Source organism: Teleopsis dalmanni, chromosome 1, assembly GCF_002237135.1.
Source record: "Teleopsis dalmanni isolate 2A chromosome 1, ASM223713v2, whole genome shotgun sequence".
Taxonomy (NCBI): domain Eukaryota; kingdom Metazoa; phylum Arthropoda; class Insecta; order Diptera; family Diopsidae; genus Teleopsis; species Teleopsis dalmanni.
In genome coordinates, this window is record NC_051846.1 from 13697211 (window position 1) to 13724533 (window position 27323).

A 27323-nucleotide genomic window follows, 5' to 3' on the forward strand; every position below is an offset into this window, starting at 1 on the left:
GACTTAATACAGTTCTGAGACTTAAGTTACGACTGTGAAACAGACCCTAAGAATTTTACTGACTGCAGGATTTTGATGACTTCTTAAACATAGAAACATAGTTCATTTAAACTTTGATTAGTTGATCGTAGATTTTTCTTAACCATTTTCATCTAATACTTTTATTAAACATTTTTTTTAGTTTTTTTGTTAAAATATAATTTAAACATAGAAACATAGTTCATTTAAACTTTGATTAGTTGATCGTAGATTTTTCTTAACCATTTTCATCTAATACTTTTATTAAACATTTTTTTTAGTTTTTTTGTTAAAATATAATTTATAAGTCTTTACGCTAGAAATTTAAAGTTTCTCACGGAACGAGTTTGAAGTATGCACTCAAATTCAATATCTAGTCTCAAAGCGACTTGAATCAACTATTTGGGTGAAATATCCGAATAAGAAGAGACAAATAATATATAACGCCTATAATTTCTAATAATAGAAAAATATCCAAATATGCTGTACATTTAATAAAAACAACTTTATGTCCATGACCTGAAGCTGCGACAATATCAGTAAATATTTTTGGTATGTGTTTAGAACATCAATTTTAATTAGCTTAATTAATCAAAATTAATTCTGAATAAATTTAATATTTCTTCTAATACATTAAAAATTGTTTAAATTGCACAAATTCTTTTTCATTGTATAAGTAAGAATGTTTAATATAAGATGTAATTTTTGTGTTTCTGTTATTTTATTTAATTTATTTGCAAGAGCTTAATGTATTTAGTTATGACGAGTAAATATACGGGAATAATGTTTAGCATTAATCGTGTTAGATGTTACATTAAGATTTTTAATTAATAAAGTAAATAAATTTACAACAGTACTTATTAATTCTACAATTTACCTTTTCAATTTTACTAGATTTTTTTTGTTTTTTCTTTTTTGTTTTTTCATTATTTTCGTTTAATTTTTCTGTATTTTTTGTTTTCAATTATAATAGCTTAGATTCCATAATTTAGACTAGTATATCCAAATAAAAAATTTGTAATTTTTAACTTATATTTAACATATAAAGTTCGCTTAATATTTATTTAGTAATGTAAACTAGGAAACAAATATTTATAAAATAAACTAAAACTGAAATATATATTATTCAATAGAAAATTAATTCGAATTTCTCTTATAAATTTCAGTTGAGTTTACTTAAATATAACTACATAACACAAATTTCTTAAAACAATAATTAAAATAAACTAATAACATTTTATCTACAACTTAATGACAATTAATTATTAGCCATTCGCTGCCCTAAGCATTTGCATTACAAATTCAATTAACTAAACAAACCACTTCCATAAAATACAATTGTTTAAATAAGCTTGAAGGTAGCACAGTTCTAGGGTATTAATCAATTAAAAATTTATATAAATAAAAGTTTTTCATTTGTTCGAGATTGCAGCTTTATTATAATAATTCATCATGTCTCAAATCTTGTACTAAAGCTTCTATTCTAGCATCTCTTCTTCTTCGATTTATATGATCATTATTTTCTTCTCTGTGTGCATTAATCAAAGGTGCGTCTTCCTTAACGTTTTCCACGTCTACAGCACCATTAGTAGAATTCGCAGCATTACTAGCAGCAGCGGCAGCTTCAGCCTCTGCAGCAATTTCCGCAGCTGCAGCTGCTGCTTCCTCCAGCTTTCGTTTTCGATGTTCATAATTTACCAAACGTTGTCCAACTAAATATTTATCGACTTTGATGGCAAGGTAAAGTTTTTTGAATTGTTTAATTTCGAATATAATATAGGCGAGCAGTCCAATAAAAACGAAGCAAAATGGATATATAAGTCGAGATATTTCCCATTGTGTCATAGCATTCATGCAAAATAATGGTACAATCGATTCTGCTATTACATATGGCACCGCTAGCATAAGACCGAAGCATGTTATAACCGGCGTGGCTAGCTCTCGTATAAGGAATTTTAAGTTAATGTCTCGTAAACCATCACGATAAGCTCGTTCAATTGCACGTTTAAGCTGCCAATCTGGGCCCATTAAGGTAAGAGCTACAGCTATTTTTGTGTAAAGTACACCCAACGCCCAATCTTGCCACAAAAAATGAATGGGTGTTTGTGACAATGGTACTCGTAATGGTACAACGACAATTAATTCAAGTAGCAGGCCAAAGAGAAGCGGTATTACACCCAACATCAGTACAAATATAAATACGGGCAACGCATACATCGAACCTACAAGCAACCAATGTTTGACCTTATTAATAACTGCAGCACGACCTTGTGGTAACAGATTGACAGCTATTGCTACACCTCGTGATGTAATCCAACAGAGATACGTGCCTACAGCAGCAGTATAGAGTTCATGCGGTCGCGGAGAAACTTCTGGGTTTGGTGGCACATGTGTTGCAAAGTATCCACCGACAGACCAAAGCGCCATCACTTGTCTACCAATCCATACTGGTACTGTTAGCGTGATAACAGAAGCTATTACCAGAGAAACACACATGGCAAATAATAATCCAAACAATCTTATTACAAAGAAAGTGGGCCTGTCATATGGTTGAAATCCAATTGGTACATCACGTTGCATAATAGCTTGATGTGCGGCAGCTAAATTTCTTTCAATTTGTGGCGGAATAACTGGTGGTACCCGTACTCTCGGTGGATCTGCATTTGGTTGTCCATTTTCTTGTAGATTTTCTTGTTGCACAGCCTCGGCAGCTGCTTGCGGTTCATTATTTTGTTGTTGAGGAGGATTATGTGGCTTTTCAGTTTCAGCAGGTACTTGATCGGCGCCCAACAAATAACTACGTATACCTAGTATCCAAGATACACAGACGCACCATATACGCAATAACGCTTTTAGCCAGACACGGGTGTGTGATTGTTCGAAAAATCCAGGCAGTATTATCTAAAAGATATTCATTTTAATACCAGTAACTAGGTAGAAAATATAAAATTAAACCTGTAATAATAATAACTGCAAGCTCAGTTCATTTACTTCAGAGTCCCCAGATAAAATATATGGAAGAAATGCATGCCATACTGTTTTTAATATGCGTATAGGTAGCCAAAGCATGAGCAAAACAGCCGATCCAAAAATCATAGCTGAAGCAATAAGTCGTCTTATATGCCGCACAATTGGCAAATGAATCATTTCCTTATAACACAAAAAGATTAAAATAAATAAATATTTAAAATCACACAAAAATATAATTACCTGTATTGGGCTAAAATCAGGATCATTTAAATTACGCAAAAACCACAGTACTCCAGGTCGTAGTACCTCCCGCAGCAGAGATATGAATGCGGCGAAATAATATATATAAACCATGCCAAACATCCAATGTACGAAGAGGGACGTACCAGGAGCAGCTTTAAAACTGGCTTTACGGTCTCTAATACTTGCATCAAATAATGGCAATGAGCAAATATCTAACCACCAACCACACACTAAAGGTAGAACACCAATTTCAACGACAGCTAGCAAGGATACTTTCACCACAATGTAACATAGACCTATTAACCAACGAACTCTCCGTAAACATAGCACACGTGCGAAGAATTGTAATATCACCAAAGTAATCCCTATAAAGCAATAACCAAAAAGTGTAGTCAATAGTCCATGAAAGTGCAGAAGTGGCTTCTCCGGTTGCAATAATTTAAGTGAGCTGAGTATAAAATTCCCAATACAATATGGGCAGAATGCAAATGTAAAAATGAACATAGTGTTCAGCGATATAATCCAAAATACATGTTCTAAAAATAGTAACGATCCGTCCAAACCAAGTAATCGCTCCCAAGTCAATTCCTCAGCAGCACGATCCCAATCCATTGGATTCCAATTAGGTTCATCTTCATTCTCAGCAGCGTTAGCGGGGACAGCTTCAGCAGGCATTTGCACACCATTGTTTGCAACGTTATCAGCATTACGTTGTCCTCCTACATCTAGTGCCTGTTCACCCTCGTCTTCTACAGGATCTGCAACAGCAGGAGCAGCATTGTCCATTGGCACATCAACTGGCGCATTTTCGTCATCATTATCGGCCAGATCATCGTCGCCACCATCATCTTCACCATTAACATCGACTTGATCTTCTGCATCATTTCCCACACCATGTGCATCGTCTCTATCAAGCCAGTCTGGCCCACCACCATGCAGAATTTGTTCACGTAGCCAAACGAGTCCTATGAATGATAATAAAGTACAGGAAACAACAAAACAACCACGAAAAGCGTCAGATGCAATATTTTCAGTTGAAAAGATATCGAAAGGCAGTGACAAAATCATGTCAAACGTTGAGGCGCGAAATAGATAGCGATATGTACGATATGCCGACAATGGTACCACACCAAACCAGGCCAAACCAACCAAAGTGTAATGAAACCATGACTTTGTTGCCTTCACCACCGCACTCAACAAGCCACCTGCTACATCCCGCAGAGGTAGAACTCTTGGCATATCAGGCGAATATATTGGCTGAAAACTAAATCGGTGGCCACATAACTCACAGTATTCTTTATGTGAATAACGCATCCATTGCATTAGACAATCCTGGTGAATGTATTTTATGCTTCCCGTACAAATACAAGGGTAAAAAAGTGGTCGATCCGATTGTGCTTCGCACCGACATACTCGGCAGATATCACCTTGGGTTTCATCCATCATGCTGAGAGTTTTTTCTCATTTATTTACTTTCCATTACAAAAATGAAAGTTTTAAGTTGCAAATGCACACGTCAGTAATTAGCGTTTTTCCGTGCTTATCCTACGTTCTGGAATTGTCTCTCGAAACGTTGAAAACTGCAATTTGCGTCTTATTTTATTTTGCACTTCTACAATTCGTATGTGAAAATTTGCGTGTGAAACTTTCTAAAATTTATCTTCAAAACTTATATAAAGTACCCTCCCCGTTAGAATTTGTTTTGAACTTTATATTTAATTTTTCACAATATATGTATAGCAGTTAGTTTATTTTTTACGTGTGATTAAACACACTCTAGCAGCTGCAGATCAGTCTTGTCTGACAAGTGGAGGATATAACGAAGTCCAAATTCGAACAGAGTCGCATTTTATCGTCTAAAACAACAAAATGTAAATAATTACTGAGAATTTAAACTTATTTAAATTTTATTGTCTCATATAACAAAATGTATAAAAATTACTAAGTATTACTTAAATTTTACATTAAAAAAATACAACAAAATTGGTAATTAAGAAAAAAAACTAAATGACATATGTCATAAAAAACAAAGTTACCTATAATACACTATTGAAAAAATTTAAGTATTTTGAAATACTAACTTTAGCATATATACTGTTTTTCTTGAAAATAGCAAAAAAATCTTTTATAATATATTTACATCTACATTGTTGAATTCTTTTGGTCCATGCCACACTTGAGTACTTTTTGCGGACCAATTTCGGTACCTTAATTTTTGATGCTTGGTACATTCAATAAATTATACAAATGGAAAATTCGTATACATGAACTCTGCTTGATTGTGTGTATGTGTGTTTGACAATTAATTTAATATATAACGTGATGTTTACAAATTTCTTACTTTCGTTATCTACTATTCCGACCTAGGACTAAGAATAAAATGCCGTTGCATATTTAAAATAGAAAATAGCAAGCAATTACATGATTTAATCATGCATCAAAGCATGAGTAAAATTTTAATTTCATAATTTTAGTAAACTGTTCGAAAGCTGTTATAAAAACTAATTTTAATTCTCAATTTTACTCAATTGTGGCATAGATCATAAATACGTATATGGTATATTTGGATTTTAATTACTTTCTTTATCAGCACCCAAACGGCGGATGTGCACCTTGTACTCGTCAAAGCAAGGCACCATTCAAACAATAATAATTTTGTTTCTATAAATTATTATCAATAACTATAGTTTTAAGAGTTCTACCTTACAATATTAGCCAACAGCACTAACCCTTTCGTACACATAAATTGCAACTACAACAAAATGCGTATATGTGGTGGCTTATACATAGAGTTGGTAATGAAAAATCGACCTATGAATTAATTAATTCTAGATCTGTGCCACGAGCTGCTCGTAGTAAAACTCAAGTAAAGTACAAATTAAGAGCGTAACACAAACAAAGTGCCAAATTACATTTATTACACAGATTTTCATGGAACAGCTTTGTGTAAAGTCTGGTGAGAACACCACTGCCGCGCAAATAAACAATACAAAAGTTTAAATTCCAACCAAAACAGCTGATTCACACATCAAACAAATATTATTTGAAATAAAATGTGCGAGTAAAGTCTGTGTAGCATTTTTAAATTTTGACAAGGATGTTACACTCTCTCAGGTGCTCTCATTTAATCAAAAATTTGCTGGTAGAACGAACTTGTGCATACACAGTGTTATTCAAAGTTACTATAAGTTGCTCGTGAAACAGAGCTTTTATATCAATTATTATTATTTCATAAGTCGTTTGGTATCACGTGTGCAGGAATACAATCATTTTTTAGATCTAACAGATTAATGAATGTAGAAACTACATTAGATGAGAGTACTTCAACCTATTTACATTCCAATATATTAATAAATATTTATAAAACATTGTTTTGGTGATATAATTATTGACACTATTTTATACTAATACATATACATATACAGCCCAACAAAAAGTTATACAATTATAAATATAGTATTCTAAAGTACGTGTAATACTTACTTAAAGCAATTCTGGTGAAAAATTCTTGAACGAACTTTGTGCTTCACAACGTCATCATTCTAAATTTGTATATCTTGCATATTTTTTTGATATTTTCGACTAAAGCATAATCTGTAACAAATTTGCAAAATCAGTACTAGTGAAACATATATAGTACCTGTTCAAAAACGATAAGGATAGATATTAATAATCTGTAAACAATTATATTTAAACTTTTACAAATATTTTATAAATTATGTTAATTTATATTTCTTCACAAATTTGCATTCACACAAAAACCAAAATATAAGCTACTGAAAAATAATAACAAAATTTAAATATTAAACTATTATTGTTATCATTTTGAAATATTCGAAGCTAACTATTTGAAATTCTACAATTTTTATGCAGCACAGTTTATATATTAAAAAACTTAATGATAATAGAGATATTCCGACAAAACTTATTTATTGTTACTTAAAATAATATAAAATGTTAGTGTGAACGGACTTCTTATATTATTTCTTTTTGAAATTATTTAATTCTAAAGTGTTTTTCTGAACTACAAAAAATAATATTAATATATTAGACATGATGATTCTGAAACTTGGTAATTGTTATATATGTAATGTTATAAATCAAAAATTATATATGCGTCAAAGTTCACTTAGTTAACGATTTTCCTCTTAACACTTCTTAGGCATTAACTCTATTCATATTAGGAAAACCAAAAACGTTGATGCGGGTATACTTAAATTTCTCAATATAACCTATTTTGTTGGAAATATGTATACATATGTATTAATATACATATGTGTGTGTATTTAAATATTTGTTTACTTCATATATATTTAAGAATTCAATTAATACAAATTGAGGGATTGTTTATATTTATAATACAGATATCTGATATTAATAATATATTTCCAAACTGCGCAAATAGTGTAATTGCGTATAAAATGTTTTATTAATGTATCTTATATTACATACAAATTATATGGTTATATTAAATTAATAATTAACTTTTAATCAAAAGCATAGAACGGGATTATTTAGTATTATCTAATCATTTACATACAAATATAGTTCTCGTGTTAAAATTGTATAAATCTTCAAAATTTTTCTTAATCGTATGCATATGTATGTAAATATATATTTGGAAGGTATTTATATACATACATATATTTAAATATATATATAAGTATCTTGTATATTAAAAACAGCGGCCAATTTGGCAGGGTTGCTTTGCAATTTGTGCTGCACTACTATTTTTTGCCAACTATTCAAAGTTACATGACAACCCTCGCGTTTTATGGACCAGTAATATAAATGTTTTGATTTATGTGCAATTCATTATTAAAATTGATCATTTAAAACAAATTCCTTATGTTTTGTGTGTGTTATTTTAATGTTATAAACTATGTCTCGTAATATAACGTATAACAAGCCTAGTGATCCAAGTTTTTTAGCAAAATTAAAAGCGCAAATTGGTTATAAAGAAGGTCCCACCGTGGAAACAAAGGTAGAACCTTATTTGTGTAAAGTTATCCTCTTTGGAACTTTTGGTTTAAATATATTCCATATAGAGACAAAAAATTGAATGCTCTGATTCCGAAGGAGACGAACCATTCGAACGTGAGGACGAAAAGCCGCAAATTGTTGTGCTTAAAGAAGGTGATTTAACCGCTGAGGAAGTTAAGCAGGAGGAGCAACGAATTGCTAAAGGTTTGTACAAAATTATTTAAACGAAATTAAATAAAATTAGGAAATTGACATACATATGAATACATATGCCTCTACGTGTTAATTTCCACTCTTGTCAGAAATCTGGTGTGATGTACATATATTTATGTATATAGATATATCCATATGTACACATTATATATAAGTATGGATGTAGGTATGTATATTTGTAATGAGACCGTGGTTTGTATGTTGCTGTCATTATCTGTCAGTTTAGTTTGGTTGAGTCAGAGACGGTCGTTGCGTCGTTTCTTTGATTTTATATCCACGCTTATAAAGTTTTTTCGCAAAAAAAAAATTGTTATAAACTTTTTTTTTATGAAAGTGCTACTTAAAAAATAAAATTTTTCGTTTGTCGCAATAATAACAAAAATATTAAAAATAAACAAGGTATTTATTGTATTGGTAAGAGTTAGTTGTTAATATTTTGTTTATAAAATAATTTGTTGCTATAGAAAATATAAGCAATTTTGGTGAAAAAGTGTTATTCACTTAGTGCATTAATGTGAATAATTTGTTTAAAACGAAAAAATAAAACCGAAATTAAGGTGTCTTTGTTTAAATTTTCCTAACCTAAAAATGTGTCCACAGAAGCCCCAGCAAATAGTATGTGTATTCTTCAGGCACAGGTAAATGGTTTGTGTTGAGGGGGTAAACATTGGTACATTGTGCAAAGCAGTGTATAGCACAGTGTACCATTTTGTTGCATGCACCCAAACCTTAATGCCACAGGAGCACCGAGCAGCATAAACTATAGTAATATTACACATACAGACACATGTGTATGCAACCTCATCACACTGGGGCTCCACTAAAACGTACAAGAATAAATGTGAGCCAAAAATGAATTCACAAAAAGCAACGATACAGCAGCAGCTGCTTGCTGATGCCAAACAGCCCGCGCAGAATAAGATAGTCAAACATAAAAAAAGTACGAATGAAGTCACAAAGAAGAAGCGGAAAAACAGATATAAAGAGAATGGCAAGTGGTTTTGGTTAATAAAAGCAGTTGGTGCGGTGTCGGCAGCGGATGCCACAGAAAGCAACATTAGGTCGGTCGGTTGGTCGGACGGACGAGGCTGATTGCGAATGCCAGTAGGCAACAAAGTGCGAAAAAGGAAAGAAAGAAGAAATGTAGAAACAGAAAAACGCTTGTCAACGACGAATGATATAAGTATGTTTTACTAGAAAGAGGCGTAACGGTGGAACGGACGCGGGTATTATTATTGTCTAAATAAACTGATAGACATGGCATTTATAAAGAGGATAAAATTTTTACATACATACATACATTTATATACTACCTATATACAATGTATTAGTCTAGAAAAGGGAGTTCGGCATATGTATATTTAACCAATAACACATTTTATTACATAAATTATCCAAACATATATACATTACGAAATATGACCTCCTGATGACCCACTCTTATTTACGTTCATTATTGTTTACTACTTTCAACTGAACAAATTATTTTCATCTTTCAGAGACTATTGAAGCTAAAGCTGATCTGAATCAACGTATCGTCTTCAAAAAGAGAAAACCCATTGATACGGAAACTTCCGCTAAAACAACGACTACAGCTAAGAAATCTAAAAAGTCGGAAAATAAACCAAAAACTCTATTATCCTTTAACGACGAAGACGAAGAAGCCTGAAACTCTATATAATAATTAAATCCATATCACCTACATTTTATGTTCAACAGGTAAGTTCTTAAAAGTTTTAATTTCTGAATTTTTCAATAATGCATAAACCTTTCACAGGTTTTAAACTATAAAAAGTACATATCAGCAATTTTTACGTATTACCACAGACTAGAGTTTTAATAAAATTTTTAGTTTTGTCTTTAATTTTGATTCACAATATTTTTTGCTTTTCTTCTTCTCGGTACAAAATATGTAGTCATAATAGTTCCGATTGGTATATAGGTAGTCTCCTTCCAGAATAGCACACTATTTTTCGTTATTACATTAATTACTTTTCACATTAAGTTTCCATGTGTTTTCAATTTGCTCTATCTGTTTTATATAATTTATTGATGTTTGTCTGGAATTTTAATAAACATTTAAAATCTTTTTCCACAATATATCTGCACTCTTATATATCTTTATATATATTTGTTTTCAGAAATTCCAAACAACTGGTTAGATTGGTAACTCGATATTTAATATCCCATATTGGATGATATTGCTAGTTGCGATTATTTAAATCCAGCTGTTAGTCTATCTAGTAGTAGGATAAGTGATTTCCATGAACTAATAATTGTTTTAAGTAAATATTGTTGACATTAAATGCAGTTCACTTGCGGAACTATAAAATAACATAGATTTGCACTTCGCAATGCACTTTGAGCTTATACAAATAATAATACACCTCACCATATAAACAACAAATTTTTTATATATGATTTTTATAAAGTCTTTCTGATAATCATTTTACTCAAATAAATTTATTATATATATATTTACAATCTTTCTTATAATGTATATTTATTACAATTCTCTTTTAATATGTTCTTCTTATTTTATATTTATTATGTACTACCGTACGTTATATTCTTATAACGTAATACTATATAGATCTGTTGTTGTTTTTATTGTAGCCCGAATAGTTTCTTAGTTTGGTTCTTCTTACGAACCGAAAAGCGAGATCTGTGAGCGTTATTTAGTTGTCAATGACGAGTAGTTTTAGGAGATTCCGAGAACGAGTTCAACAACCGGTCTCCGGTCTACGTTCCGGAGATAATCGTGGAGTTCAATAACCAAATGCTGTTCAACATACCCAAAAAGCAGATCCTTGCGGGCTACAATAACAACTGTAGTTGCAGAACGTAGACCTAACCGTTTAAATCGCACTGTTAATTTCATAAGTCACTGCTTTCAAATAAATATAACGCACTTAACATTCCTCAAATTATCATAAATTACATATGAAAGTTATGCTTACGAAAATTACATACACAGTTTTATGCTCATCTATAACGCTGTTTAGAAGAGGGTAATCTTAGAGATGCCTCTTAAGTAATCTATATCATTTATGAAGCTTTAAAAAAGTCTCCTATTTTTAAGTTGTGGAAGAACAATTTCTGGTATCTACTTTCATAAATATGATCGATTTTAAGACTAATGTGTTTTCAATATTTACTTCTTCAAAAACAGCTGCGCTTTACGAGCCAGTTTTTTTTTTCCTTCTTAAAAATATTTCTAAGCATATTGTTTTGTAGTTACATTATGGTTCTAATCCCCATATCGCTATACCTCACGTTTAAAAACCTGATGTAGCTCATATGACATCATTCCAACTTCACATAATATTCATTAATCACTCTTCTTTTTATTTTATTTATACAAATTATATATAGAATTCTTAAAACCATTTATATATATAAAAAAATTTAGTTGTGTGTAAGTGTATGTCTTTAATTATTTAATTTTCTCTATTTGACGGTCATAATTACGTTTAGTGTTGTAAAATATATATTCATATATATTTTATTTCAATTAAAGTATTCTGTTTACAAATTACTTTTCTTTAAATTCTAGCTTTTTGTTGATCTAAAGAACTTTTTTTTATTATATTTGAATTCTCAAGCGGTACTATATAATTATTATTATTTGAATGGAAATTTTATAAACCGCTATCTGTGAGATCTATGGTGGAATCCGTGGAACCATGCCGTCAATAAATGGTATCATAATTTGTTTTTAGTTGTTTGTAATAGAGTAGAAGAAACACTGCAGCATATCAATTTTTTATCAGATATATAATATTCATCTATATAATCAATGACTTTAGAACCATATGTTAACGTAAACAATAATAAGCAAAGCTTTAGCGACCAACATAGATTTGAATATAGCTGCCAAGTGTAGATCTAAAATATGAATTAATGGAGTTCTTAAAAAGTTTGAGATATTACAAATGTGCAACGTCAATATATATATTTTTTTTCATTATATTCTAAGCTTACCATTGCATTTTTGGCTTTGTTTGTAAAGAAAGTATTTAAATTATGTTTTTTGTTTAGGTATTGAAGTTGAATTTACTTCTATGAATTTCTGTTGAAGGTTAAGCCATCAAGAGATATTCAATTTTTAAAATTTTATTACAAATAAACGAAATTTATGGAATTAATGTGCCAGCTCACATTGGTTCTACATAATGGGCCATGCCTCATCACAATCAGTGACTACACTATCACGTAATCAAAAATTCTGAGTGCAATTGGCGACAGTAAGCTGTAATAATGTGCTAAAATTATTTTCATGTGGACGTAAACAAAAAAAATTGGTCAAATATGAGCGACTGTTGAAACAATATAATAACTCTAGTCCATAGAGTCGTCCCTGAATGCTTTTGATCAAATGACACAATAGATTATTCTTCCATTAATTAATGAATGAATGAATATCCAAATGACACCAGTCAGTCTTTTGACCCTTTACTTTCGTTGAACTTATCGGAACTTTCTCCTGCAACATTGTGCAGATTAAGTTTTGATAACAACAACAAAAAGGTTCTGTATATCCTCAATTAATTAAATTTAAGATATATTGACACATATGCTAAATGCGTGTATTTTTAATGTATATTTTTATAATATCGCTCATCTGTTTATCTATCGTTTTAGAAACACAAATTTAATTCTTTTTGTTTTTTGGCTCTACCTCATTAAAGTAATAAGGTACTTACACCTTAAGCCGGGATATTTTCAATATATATTCTACATCAAACTGATTCCAAATCTCTTCCCTCGTTTTTCATTTCCTAAATGTTGTATCAACCATATTATTCCACCCCGATTATTTGTTTTCACATTGATTTATCTAACTTATATACCTCTCGCATCATTCCATCTTGAATATTTGTGCCCTGTTCCATTTACGTTCCTGCAATAGCAACAACGGCAACATCAACCGCAGACACTGAAGCATAAAAGCGTCAATTCCCAATGCGTGCACAAACTGTAGCTTCACTTCCTAAGATGTCGCCCATCGACTTTCAAGTCTCAATGCACACATCACTTTGAGTTCAATTGAACTTTGACTACGCCTCATTGAAACGACTAGGTTCCTCCGCTTTGACCTAGGTTGATTTCAATTAAAATCCCACCCACCCCCAATTCATTCTTGTTCCTATACAATCTCCTTGCCTTTCACTTACTTGACTTAACCATATACTAACCTATATATATGTATTTGTAGTGTTTCCTGTTATGTTATCTGCTCTATCGATCTCCGTGGGTTACAGCAACATATGCCCCGCCACATAATACGAGTACATTGTGACCGAAAAGCTTTCGGAAATTCTCATTTAAAATTCGCGCGCTGTATATTCTTCGATATTTTAAGTTTATGTAGTTTGGCAGCAATTAAGGACAATTACTATGCCAAAAATGAGCGCGATCTGTCAGACAGTTCGTTTACGGCAGCTGTTTAAACCAGTTCACCTCAGTAGTGCGTTGCGAAAAAAACAATGGAAAAAAATATTGAACAAAGAGTTTGCATCAAATTTTGTGTTTCGAACGAAATTTCGTGTGCAGAATCTTTGCGAATGCTACAAAAGGCTTATGGGGAATCAGTTTTATCGAAAACTCAAGTTTATGAGTGGTACAAAGCCTTTCAGGACGGTCGTACGACCGTCGAAGACATGCCGCGTTCTGGACGACCTTCGACCTCTACCCCCGACGAAAACATTGAAAAGGCAAAGGAAATCGTGTTCCAAAATCCTCATGTGAGTGTTAGAGAGATAGCACGAGAGCTAGGCATCGGTCGTGAGATGGCTCGTTTGATTTTGGTGGAAAATTTGTGTATGCGACGTGTCAACGCTCGGCTTGTTCCGATTCACCTCAATTTGTTCCAACATTATCAACGATTTTAAGGCCAAACATTCAATAAATACCATCGAACAGCCACCGTATTCACCTGATCTTGCACCGTGTGACTTTTTCCTGTTTCCCAAACTCAAATTACCCCTCAGAGGAACGCGTTTTGAATCCATAGAAGACGTAAAACAGAATTCGCAGAGGGAACTCAAAGCCATACCGGAAAGCGCCTATAAAAAATGTTTAAACGTTGGCATTTGTGTATCGCTTCTAATGGAGCATATTTTGAAGGAGATAAAATAAATATTGATGAAGATTAAGAATTTATGTGACCGGAAACTTTTCGGTCACAATGTATAAATAAATTTTCAATTAAAATATCAAATTCCTAGTATTGTTCTATTTGTGATGCTTGAATATTTTATAGACTTTCCATTGTCGATTGGTGTAGACACATATGCACTGAGTAAATGCATTTGAGGAAGTTCCACTGACCGACCTACCTAACATATACGGAAAATTTAGTACTTTTTTTTTATTAGTTTTCACTTATTAATAATTACCTTCATTAACTCTTTTTACGGTCTCAACTTTTTTCTTTTACGTGCTAAAGGTTAGAGGCATTTTAAGAACAAATAAGTCCATTCACTGACTACTGACTTAACAAAAATGAATTGAGTAATCGGAAAGCCGTTTTCTTTTCACAATGTCAGGTAAAAATCGTAACCCAAATATTTTCTATAACTCATACCTCTGCATTAATGCTGTGTACAATAAATATAAATTTTATCATATTTTCAAAAATAAATTTTTTTAATTTTTTAATAATAATTTCAGTTTTATTTTTTCTTAATTTTTGTTGTGATTTATTAAAATATTCCCGCAAAATTACCACATCAATTTTCTTTTTTGTTTTGTTCCTCCTTTCTTACAGTTTGTTGTGCTCAAACTGACATAAAATTTCGTGTGTGTTGTGTTTATTGTGTGCTTGCTCACCAATACTAATGCAAGTTCAACAAATTTGGTTTACTCGAACCCCAACTTCGAAATAAAAAATATAAAATAAAATTCTTAAGAAATACAAATTGATATTCAGATATAAAATGTTTAAGCGAATTTCTTTTAAATTAATTTGTGTTTTGAGAGATTGTGTATTTTGTTCTCATTCACAAAAAAATGCACATTACACAAATTACACATTTGGAAGCGAGAGGAAGAGAACGCTCCGATTGTGTTTTGTGTATGGTTTACCCTTCTTCTGTGTGTTGTGAAAAAGTAGTAAAAATTTTGTGTAATTAAATTTAGAAAAAAATAGTACTGCTTTCACACAAAGAAGACACAAGGACAAGGGTATTCTTTGATTTTATATTTCTTATTTATATGAATAAGAAATATAAAAATTTACAATTCTAAATTAATATTAGGCCTTTTTGGCGGCTTGCATGCATGCTGGCCTATATTGACTTCGCGAGCCATTGGCATCACTGTTGCAATCTGTCAAGTATTATGTTTTGACAAATGGCAAAAATAGCATTATGCAAGCAAATTACATTTTATATAAAAATAAATAACATGAATTGAAAATTAAATTGAATACAAAATTAAAAGGAATCGTAAAAATTTCATAATAAAACACTGACATTTTTTTTTTTCAATTTTCAAATAAACAAATTTACATAGCTTATAATAGTTCTATTGGTGTAGAATTTAAGTGTTTTACCAGCGAAAAACTTAGCCAAGTGATTTTAAGCGCCTCTTTGGTTGAGCAATTTTCGGGGCGTTAAAACAGTTTTGCAGATATTGAAAAAATAGTAATCAAATAGTAGAGTGCTAGTTCCAGGCTGTACGGTAGAGGCAAACATACAAAGTTTTTGATTTTTGTTTAAGTTTTTATTTATATATAATTTTTGACACATGGTTGCAATATTCGCTGGAATTTCCAATGCAGGTTCACAATTGTTCGCTTATTGCGTTGGTAACACTTTTTTTACTGGCCTATGTGCTTGGCCAGTATATCTATACGGACCAAGGTAGAAAAAATAGTGTTGTTGTTTTGCGTACATTTCGGCCAGTATAGGCTATCAACTTGCTGTTTTTTGCCGTACTTGCGGGTCACCGAAAAGCCCTATTATTGAACTTCATTAAAAGCTCCATAAAAAATGTTCCAAAAAGTTTGAATATTGTAGAATTGTGATATTATATATTTGTGATAGAATTGATTTATGATTTTTTTATTTGCGATAAATGTTAGTACTAGATTTAATTGAAAAATGGTATTTCCTGTATTTTTGTTTTGTTGTATTATAATATAATACTAGATTCAGACAAGAGTTTAGTTTGTAATTTAAGCTATTAAATATTTTAATTTTGCATTGAAAGCAACAAAAATTGACAGCTAATATTACAAAAATTGACAGCTAAAATTACAATCAAGATTCTAGTTCAAGCAATTTGAAAGAGCATTTTTTATTCATTGATTTTTAAATAATAGTAGTAATGAGCATTTTTACTCTAAATTTTTCTAACATGTATTAAATATATTTCAATAATATTATAGGTATATATTAATTATTATATATCTTCAAATAGATAAAGAAATGTCATCTGTAAGCGTGTTATGTTTATATAGCTGGTTTAAGCAATCTGAAACGGAATATTGCATTCCTTAAAAAAGCGACACAAATGGTTTTAAAACCATATTTTTTTGTAAAAAAAAAAATTTTTACAGAGACATATATGTATAATCCAATGTCATCATAATTAATTTTTCAATTATTTTTAGGTATTAGATTGTGAAATTATAATTTCATTCAATTTTGACTTTAAAAAAATATGTAGTGTAGAGACATATTCACGTAATCGTGAATATTGCTTTCTCAGTGATTATCATTAAATAAGGACAGTATTTACCAGATTTGATTGAATGTGAAACTTAACAAAATATTAGAATAAGAACTGTGGTTGTACTGTAATTTGTTTACTTTAATAGTCAAAAGTTAAATAATGTGTTTTAATAAAGAGTAACAGGTAGTTTGAGCTACTATTATTGCTGTCCTTGTTTCTGTTTTGCATATGTCGTGGGCTGTTCTCTCTTCCTAATAGTGTGACAGCTAATACGGTCACTTCACTACCTGTTTAGAAACTGATGTTCGTTATTACGAATATTTAATGTCTTTTGTTTTACTAATAGATATTTGTTTACATTTTTTCTTTTTGTGCCCTTACCTGTTAAATTACGTTAATTGTTATTGGGTTGGTAATATATACTTCTTACAAAACAAACATGATGTTGTTGATTGTTACTAAAAGGTTTCTATTAATTGTAAATATTTATATTAAAAATATTCTGAATTACCATTTCAAGGGAAATAGGATGTAACTGAGAAACATATCGCGGCATTCGCTCTGCAAGTAATTTGTGATAGGATTTGTGTATAATTGTAAGCGGACTTTAAAAGAGAATGAAATATGCAAGAATAATTTGAAAATTTGAGTTAAATTCAAAGATTTAGAATTTTTCGTGTACCCTTTTTTTTACAGACTTAATAGAGCTATCCTCTTACAAAGTTAGGAACTTGTCCAAGTTTATAGGCTTGTCAAATAAGTTCACTTTCACTTGAATAAAGATGTAGTGCTTTTCGGAATGTTCATTCGTTGACCTTTTGTTCAACTAAGGTACCACTACAAGCTAAACTAACCTTGGGTCACAGCGACCAGATGTAAAATTCAACAAATTTATTTTGAATGAAAGTAAAAAAAAATATAGTCTACGTATGCGCATATGTTTCTTTTATGACCAAAGCCCCTCAACATTTCTTTTATGAACATAAGCTCAATGATCAGGACAACTGAAACTATTGGCCCTGATACATGTGGTATCAGAATTACACCTGTGGTCAGAAGCTTCTTGTGAAGTGTAAACTGTACTAGCTTTAACAAGTGTAAACTGTACTAGTTGTTAGTACTAGTTGCTAGTGCTTGGTCGCTGTAAGCGACTGGCTTCATGGAATATGGATTCCAACCATCCATATTCCTTTCTTGTTTCTAAATAACACCCTCCATTTTTACATTTCCTTTATCTTACGACACCCTAAACCATATGTTTGTATATAACAACTGACTTCATTGATTATGGATCACATCTATCAATAATTCATTATTATTGCCAAACAATTCCCTCTCTTTTCATATTTCCTCTACCTTTCCATATTCTAAACCATGTATTTCAAACCACATTCAAGTTTCTAAGTCTCTTCGATTTTAAAAATTGTTTGGTTATACTACTATATAGAGTAGTATAGCATATATATACATAGGGTAGTGTATATAGTATAGTATATATAATATACAAAATTAAAACTTGATTCAATTGTTTAAGAAATACTAGATTCACATAAGAGTTTTGTTTGTAATTTTAGCTCTCAATTGTTGTTGCGTCTTTAATGCAATATAAAATTTTTGCTGAAATTACAAACAAAACTCTCGTGTGAATCCAATATTATTTAAAATAATTTGTGTAGTTGGCAGCCCAGTTCATTACACAAAGATGGTTCAAACCTAATTTCATATATACGCGCTGAACTGTGTAACTCTCTCAACGTGTTCGTATTTTTAGTTTGTTTTCGACGTACCTCCGTGTTGGAGATGCTCTCGTGTGTTCTTTAAACAGCAGTTCCGATTGAAGAATAATATTGTGGATATACTATATGCTATATGCTATATGTGTGATATTTGTGCGAAGTAAACACGCTGTATGTGTGCCGGCTTAGAACATAATTATATTTATTTATAAAACATTCGGACCAACTCTCGGTTTTTAACCTTCTTCTATTCTGCACGATGGTAAAAAGAAGTACGTAACAACAAACTCACCCCGCGTGGCAATATCTAAAAAAGATTGTGCTGTGTATGGAAAGAACTGAACTGAACTAAACTGAACTGAACACTGAGTCCACCCGTGTGCTGTATTTACTCACTAGCTATGTAACAGCGTCCGTATATACGTGCACGGACGTACATTATATATGTACATACAGTTTAGTATAAAAAGTAGTATACAATAGACAGACTGACAGACATACCTACAGATATATGTTTGTATGTATATACTTAATTGTAAGTATAAAATAATTCAATATGGCGTTCGTGATGTCTGTCCGCTAATAATTTTTTTTTAACTTTTGTTAACAGATTATTTAAACTTAACTATATTAAGACAAAAATAATACGTTTACTTAAGTAGTTTAAGTGCGTTGAGTAATGGAAAATAAGACCATTACATACTTTCCATTGAGTATTGTTTTAGCTTCGAAGGTTTATTGACTTCCGAAAATTCAAAGATTCAAAGAAAATTCATCGTTTAACTGCTTCAGAAGAATTTCCAAATCGAGTAGAATTGCATATTAGAGTTTCGTTAGAGTTTCTCATATGTATCTGAGGCAATACTTGTGCTGTGTGTTTAAACCGTCTTATTATATCTTATTTACATACTTCATATACTTCATACTTTAAAAATTGAACAAACAAACCAAACCAAAAAAAATATTATAACTTCTTTCACTTTTAGGTGTTAAAATATAAAAAGTTTAACGATCAATGACTGAGGTTGATGCCGTAATGCCTGAAGGCGTATCCGTACCGATTATTTCTCAATCTAATAATATAACAATCAGTGACTCTGAAGCAGATGTTTCAATCGACAATGTTAAACAGTTGAAAGAGAGTCGGGCCCTAGAGGCGAAAGAAACGAATAATGAATCTATGGAAGTTGATGCTCCTGACACAGAAGAGGATGATTCACAAATAACTTCATCGTCCGAAAATGGTTGTGGCAGTGATCACGAAAAGAGACTAGATTCCAGATTTGATATAAATGCTGCTCCCGCTGATACATTGGATAATAATGACAAAACTGTAGACAGTTGCAGTAGGGACGATAGTCAGAGCAATGATGTAACTCAAAACAGTGAATCGCAAAACGAGAAATTAGATGAAGATCAAGACAGTGTTCCTAGCCAAGCACAAACGTCATCGAATATTGATAGCAATTGTGAAGCGAATTCAAATAAGAGCGAATCTACTCCAAATACCATTGCTTTCAAGAACATTGACAGTTTGATCAATGAATCGACAATCAGCATCAATGAAGAAACAGCTACAGAAGATTCTACAAGTTCTGGTAAACAGAATGATAATGAGAGCCTAACACTAGCAACGACTGCCGAAATAGTTAAGGATAGTAAAACGGAAAAACCGAATACAGCATCTCAGCAAGAAAATGGCGCACTCATCACGTTCAATAAAGTAGATAATATTACGAACTTTGTAGACTTAGGCGATGATTCAGATGTTGAAATGGACGAGGTTTCCAAAAAAGCTGATGAAACAATTAAAAATAATTCATTTGATCAAAAACTACCCAATGCTGTCTCAGACTCCACTTTAAATACAAGTGACTCAAAGCAGTTACAAAATGACTCTGATGGTGCTGTGATTATAAATTCTGATTCTGAAACGGAGGCTCTCCCAGCCGATAAAAAAATAGAAGCACAAAAGCCAACTGCTACGGAAATTGTAGATGATGATGATGATGATTGTGTAGTTATTGAAGATGATACACCCGCACCAATAAATAACGAGGTAGCAAAAAGAAAAAACGAAATTATGGATTTAAGCAGTTCAGATGACTTACCACCAAATAAACGACAACGTGTAACTCCACAACCCCAAAATACTTGCCAAATTGCAATTAAAGATCCTCGCTCACTAATGGCACCAGACTTGACTGGTAAAAAAGTGTCAGATATTTATCCAGTAAATATAACTCCAGCTACAGCAACTCCTGTACCAGCTTCACCACAGGGGCCGCCTAAACTTGTGCCTATGACAAATCCCACAAATTTTCCCTTTACTGGACTACCTGGTTTGAACACAACAGCAAATTGTCTACCAGGTTTGACGGATGATATGTTTGTATTAGAGGCTCCATCATTCATTGTTCCCTATATATACGAAAAACCTCCAGCAGATCAGTTAAAAGAAGTTGTTAAATTAATTGAAACCAAATATGAGATAACTAAGGACGATCTTGCAGATGTAGATAAATCTGATGAATTTGACATGATGACTGAACAAAATAAAGAAGATAGAGTCGAAAAGAGCGACAAGAAAAAGAAAAAGAAACATGTGAATGATGACGGAGATGATTCTTGGACGGAGGAATCGGATGCAGATGAAGATGAAGAAGATGATGACGATTCTGAAACGGGTGTGAAAACAAAAGTATTAATCAAAGAGGTACAAGATGATTTTTCAGCTGTATCGAGTGCTATTAAACCTGCCGCAGCGGTAGTTGCTACGCAATCACCGAGTGCGAATTCTTCCTCAAAACCTGGTCAAGAGAACTACTTCGAAAGTCCTCTAGGAAAGTTTTTTATGGATATTGGTGTTGGTCTAGTACAGGAATTTGTGCAAGCTGACTTACTAAGACTACAAAAGCGGAAAATGCGCAAAAGCTTGGGAAAAAATATTACAGAATTTGAAAGAGCTATCAATGCGTTGTCAGCCAATCTGGAGGCGTCGAAAAAGAAAAATGTGGCTTTTAAATTTACAATGAAACGTTGCGAATTTTGTACATTCAAATCAGAATCTGCACTGGCTATGGCAAACCACTATGAAACACCACACATGAACGGGGTACTGTACAAATGCAACTTCTGCCCATATGAGATACGTAATGCTACCGAAATCGTATACCATATGGAAGCAATACACAATATTAAAGCACGCTTAATAAAACCTTTACCCTATCATCAATGTCCAAACTGTGGTTTTGAAGATAATGGAAGAGCAAAATTGGCACGACATCAGCCCGTTTGTGCGAAGAAGTTCAGGCCTGAAATTAATTTATTACCTCCTGTTGATTGGGAAGCGCCAGCGAAGATTCCGCGCATTAAACCACGACATGGACTCGTTGGCACAGCAACAGCTTACCAGGTAATTTTTTAATTTAAATTGATATAAATTCGGTTTGTAAATTTTACTTAAATTTTTTTCAGGCTATGGCAGCACAGGCCGCAGCGCAAAAAGCAGCTCTGGCTACCATGCAGCAGCAACAAGCAGCGCGTAATCTGCAAGCGGCTGCTATTGCTGCGCAGAATGCAGCTAAGGTACGACAACGGGCACCACCTCTGCCTAAACCGATACAAACTAATAATGTAGCGAATTTACGTGGACCTACTATGGTGAGGAATCCGATAAGTACTAATGTTGTCTTACCCAACAATTACCAATTTGCTGGCGGGCAACTTGTTCAAGTGAGTACATAATCATGTGTTAGCAATCTATACATATATATAGAAAATGCTTTTTGTATAGTCTCCAGCAGGAAAGAAACCTACTGCAGGACAACCAAGTATTTCTATAACTCCACTACCTCGTCAGACTGCTACTCCTCAACCGTCGGCAGCACCGGTTATGAAAATGCCACCGGTCGGAATGAAGCCTGGTCAAAATCCCGCTGGCGGCAACAAAGCACAGTTTGTTATATGTGAAATTTGTGATGGCTACATTAAGGACCTGGAACAATTACGCAATCACATGCAATGGATGCATAAAGTGAAGGTAAAAGTCTTATATTTTCTCAATATTAAATTAAAAATAAAGTAAATTATTAATTTTTATTAAATATCTTACTACAGATTCACCCTAAGATGATCTATAACCGACCCCCTTTAAATTGTCAAAAGTGTCAATTTAGATTTTTCACTGACCAAGGACTGGAAAGACATTTATTGGGGTCTCATGGCTTGGTCACAAGCTCAATGCAAGAAGCTGCAAACAAAGGAAAAGATGCTGGCCGGTGTCCAGTTTGTGGCAGGGTATATATAAATAATTTTTTGTCTTCTTTTTTTTTTATTGTGTTTGTGCAATATTTTTAATGCTATTAATACAAAATTTTCGTTTTTTTTACTTAGATGTATCAATGGAAACTGTTGAACCATGTTTCGCGTGACCATCATATGACATTGAAACCAGCGCACTTATCATATAAATGCACTGTGTGCACAGCTACATTTGGCATGTATAAACTATTTGAAACACATGTCTACACTGCACACAGCACTGTGGCTAAGAAAGCTATGGATAATAAGAAAAATAATTCATCTCCGGGAGCGGCAAGCAGCAGTAACAGCCAACGCAACTCTTTCGGTTCTGCAAACGATTCGTTGTTGAAACCATTAAAAATTAATGATGAGATTACTATTATTCCACAGCCAGCATCCAAATCACGAATAAATAATATGGAAAGTCATATCATTGGTAGGTTATAGACAAAGACAAAACATTCTATGATTAAAATCTATCGAAAATTTACTTACGTAATATTTAAACAGAGTAGTTCTAAAATAAATTGACCTAATTTGATTATTTTGTATTTAATACTAAATTTTCGAAATGCGTATTATATTGTTTTAATATTATAAAACTAAATAGTAAGCATTTTTTACTCACAATCTACAAAATCTTAATTTCAGATTAACTTCATACAAATTCACATGTGTAATATCTTCACATTATAACTGGTATATAGGAAACACTACGTGCATTGCGAAAACCATTTGTACGAATCTGTTTTGATAATGTTGCAGTTAAATACTTCTAATATTAATGTAAAAGATATAAGATATTGATGGCGTAACTTATTTATATAAAATTTGTAAAGCAGAAATCTATAACGTTTGTAGTTAACCTATTATCAAGTCTATTGTATACTGCAATTACGAAAAAAAAGATTTCGCACATATTAGATAAAAAAAAAAATAAGTTATGCCTATTGTATAAACATCCGGTCTTACTGTTAAGATTTATCAATTCTTTAGTTTATATAGAATATTTAAATGTTTTATTTAAGAATATATGCGTTATTATTTTAAAATGTTTCATATAAGAATTCTGTAAATTAGATTTAATATAAGGAAAGTAGTAAATAGTTCGCGTTTCACGAGTCAGGCTAATTAAAATATAATATATAACAAAATATTAAGAACATAATGAAAACAATAAATGAAAACCCTACAAACTAAATATTGAATTCAATATAAATATTGTGTATTTTATTTTATTTTACTTTATATATTTTAAGTACATATATGTATACCAATCTACACCACAATAACGCATGCATATACTATCACTTTATTGTGTCTAAATTGAGATATTGCATACAGAACGCATCTGCATAAATTATTTAAGGCACTAAATTTAAAATTGATATAAAACAAATATATACATATAAGTAAATAATTAAAAGGAATAATGATTATATAAAAAATAACAATAAAAATTATAAACTTATATACTTATGTTATTAAATTTAAAAATTATAAAAAGAATGCATCGTAACTATTAATTTGAACTTATTTATAAAAAGGAAAAAAATAAATTATAATAACTATTTAAAATTTTAATATGTATTGGTTTTCATATATTTTAAGCTTATGAATGAATATATAATAGGTTTCGGATTTATAGCTTACAACGTTAAGCATTACAACCAATATTCGGTGTGTACTAAGAGCTATGAATATTATTTGAACTGTTCTAAGCTTCGATTTTCAACTATTGTTGAGTATTTAGCTTAAACACAGTGAACCGCTTGAAAATATTTGAATACCATAATACGGGCGACCCTTTGTTGTTATACGTATTTGTTTAAAATGAAAAAGATTTGCTCTTTCAGCTGCTCGAACATTTTATAACGATTAAAATCTTCGATCCAAACGGTCAAATTTGAGTATAGTCGACTTTGAACTATTAGTATATGCTCCCCTGGAATTAAAGTTATTTTGTTGGTGTTTAATGATATCTTCTTTGTTATATGTATGTGCATGAATAAGTTACGCTCCCTTCAAGATGCATTTATCGATGCCTTTCTTTGTATCATGAATACATAGACACCTATTGGAAAGGAGTCAACATCAATGAATTGGAATGTGTACAGTGCACACAGATGGACGATCCTCTTCGAGGCCACGGTTATATTGCAACAAAAACTTTTCAATACGCTTTCGCTTAATATCTTCTATCCTAGTTTAATTAGGATTAGAATGCTTAACAGTTACTTGTCACAAGTAAATGCTTTAATTCCTAATATGTATCATTATTACAGCTCTGCTCCCAAAATGTCGCCAATGTTTACATGTCGCAATACACAGACTAACTTGAGTCCAATTGGTCTTTGGCTCCGTCTGATTATTTTTCAATCAAGGTGAAGAATAAGTTTCTAGGCCTTGATATAGTTTGACTTCAATTAAGATCCCACTCACCTCAAACCCATTCTTGTTCCTAAACAATCCTCAAAACCCATATATTAGTATTTGTAATTCCTTTCATATTATCAGTTCAATAAATAGTAATATAGTAATAATAATAAATCGAAGTCATCATTCCTTTGTCTTCCAATGATCCTTCTTTTCTTTTATTTTTCTCTACAAATTATTACTTAATATTCCGGGACATGGAATAACATCAATGAAGGAAACTGTTCTGCAAAATTTGGAATGGAATCGATTCGGATGGTCACTTACAGCTCTTAAACATTATGAACTATGTATCATTCTCAACAAGGTAGCTCTCTCTTTTACGCGAAAGGCTTAGCTTTTCACATATTTTGAAATTAATTTACAAGTTTTCTAAGAACCGAATAAATCTATGTTCTTTTGAGATAATAGAATAAAAATCCTAGCAACCGGTCGTGTAGTCTCCTTAGGCATGGTAAAAATATATTGCAAACCGATTTTTAATTATTTCCATGTTGGCCTGATTTTTGACGTTTGCATTGTTTAGATTCATACTCATATTCATATTTAAAATTCGTTTTACAGCATCTGCTATATAGATCTTTCCGGACTACAATAACAATCGGACTCATTCCAACTAATACAATAGGAGTATTTAGATCGAGCTCGTTAACTTGATATTCGATAAAGGGATAAAATCATAAATATTAAAGCTCGGTTTTTCGACTTTTTTTGATAAAGTTATAACTGAAGGTTCAACTCAGTTGATTTTGATTAATGCTTTTGATCACAATAGGTTAAATTAGGTTGAGAGATCGCGTGTTAATACAAACATCTGAAATCCAGTCCACTGAAAGAGATTTCTTGTCCATCGTGAAGTTCTCAAACTTAACAGAGGAAAAACGAGATAAAGTAATCATTGTTTCTATATAGCTCCATGTATTATTATTATAAACTATTCCGTCTTCTATATGAAATTTTGCCAGATGTGTGAAAAAATTATCTTTCAGGCATTGAAGTCACTTCGTCTATATTGTGCACATCATTGCAACGTTGAAGTATCGGCACAGTTATATAGTGTTCCGTTAGTCCTCCAGTAAATACACAAACTACATGTTTGCTGAATGAAACTCAAATGTTTTATCTATCTAATCTAATCCTGTCTATCCTTTCTAGTTAGTTTATAAGTAACCTCAATGGTAAATTCACCTTGACTCCAAAACAGAGTTCATATCGTATAGATCCAACCATAATAAGTAGCTATTCCTTCTTTGTGATTGTATAGTTGGCGTTGAAGTTTAGTTAGTATCAATAAGTACTTTTACTTTGTTTTGTTAGTGAACTTCTTTATTAATTATTATTTTAACTCTACTTTTATACTGATACTGCGTTTTTCAATATTGATCCCCGGTTTGCATGTTATTCTTCTTCACTTCTATTGATTCTTTAAGATATAACCGGATAGACTAATGGACTAATCCTGTAGATAACTTTAAATAAATTTATCTTCGGATATTCGGAATATATGTTAAACATTCAATGGTTTTAAACTCTGTTCAGACTACAATGTTAATTAAGGAAGAGAATGCAAAGTTCTAAAATTAATCATTTTATTGCATTACCATTTGGATTTTAATAAGAAGATATGTTTATTATGATACTGAAAAAATTTCACGGCAATAGATAAGAGTATGAAACTATTTTTTTTATAGATTATATATTGTCTACTTAAAAATGTTGTTTTCCCTCTCAAAACGA

At 31.7% G+C, this 27323-nt stretch overlaps 2 protein-coding genes across 5 annotated transcripts; one reads left to right on the forward strand and one right to left on the reverse strand.

Annotated features, from left to right (window-relative positions):
- Nucleotides 1–1137: 1137 nt before the first annotated feature.
- LOC119664265 (E3 ubiquitin-protein ligase MARCHF6-like) lies at nt 1138–6933 on the reverse strand. The gene is made up of 4 exons (XM_038073815.1): nt 6715–6933; nt 3229–5087; nt 2974–3168; nt 1138–2919 (listed from the first exon to the last, which is right to left on the reverse strand). The coding sequence occupies exons 2-4, from the start codon at nt 4675–4677 to the stop codon at nt 1456–1458; spliced, it is 3108 nt and encodes a 1035-aa protein (XP_037929743.1). The 5' UTR covers nt 4678–5087; nt 6715–6933; the 3' UTR covers nt 1138–1455.
- Nucleotides 6934–10058: 3125 nt separating this feature from the next.
- On the forward strand, nt 10059–24328 carry LOC119673487. Of its 4 annotated transcripts, none has more exons than XM_038084774.1 (7): nt 10059–10146; nt 19832–22260; nt 22323–22580; nt 22642–22887; nt 22965–23144; nt 23241–23586; nt 23802–24328. In XM_038084774.1, the coding sequence occupies exons 2-7, from the start codon at nt 19861–19863 to the stop codon at nt 23804–23806; spliced, it is 3435 nt and encodes a 1144-aa protein (XP_037940702.1). In that variant the 5' UTR covers nt 10059–10146; nt 19832–19860; the 3' UTR covers nt 23807–24328. The 4 variants fall into 4 exon arrangements, with proteins under 4 accessions (XP_037940702.1, XP_037940704.1, XP_037940703.1 ...); XM_038084776.1 differs by lacking the exon at nt 10059–10146 and adding an exon at nt 18884–19117; XM_038084775.1 differs by lacking the exon at nt 10059–10146 and adding an exon at nt 18891–19380.
- Nucleotides 24329–27323: the final 2995 nt, after the last annotated feature.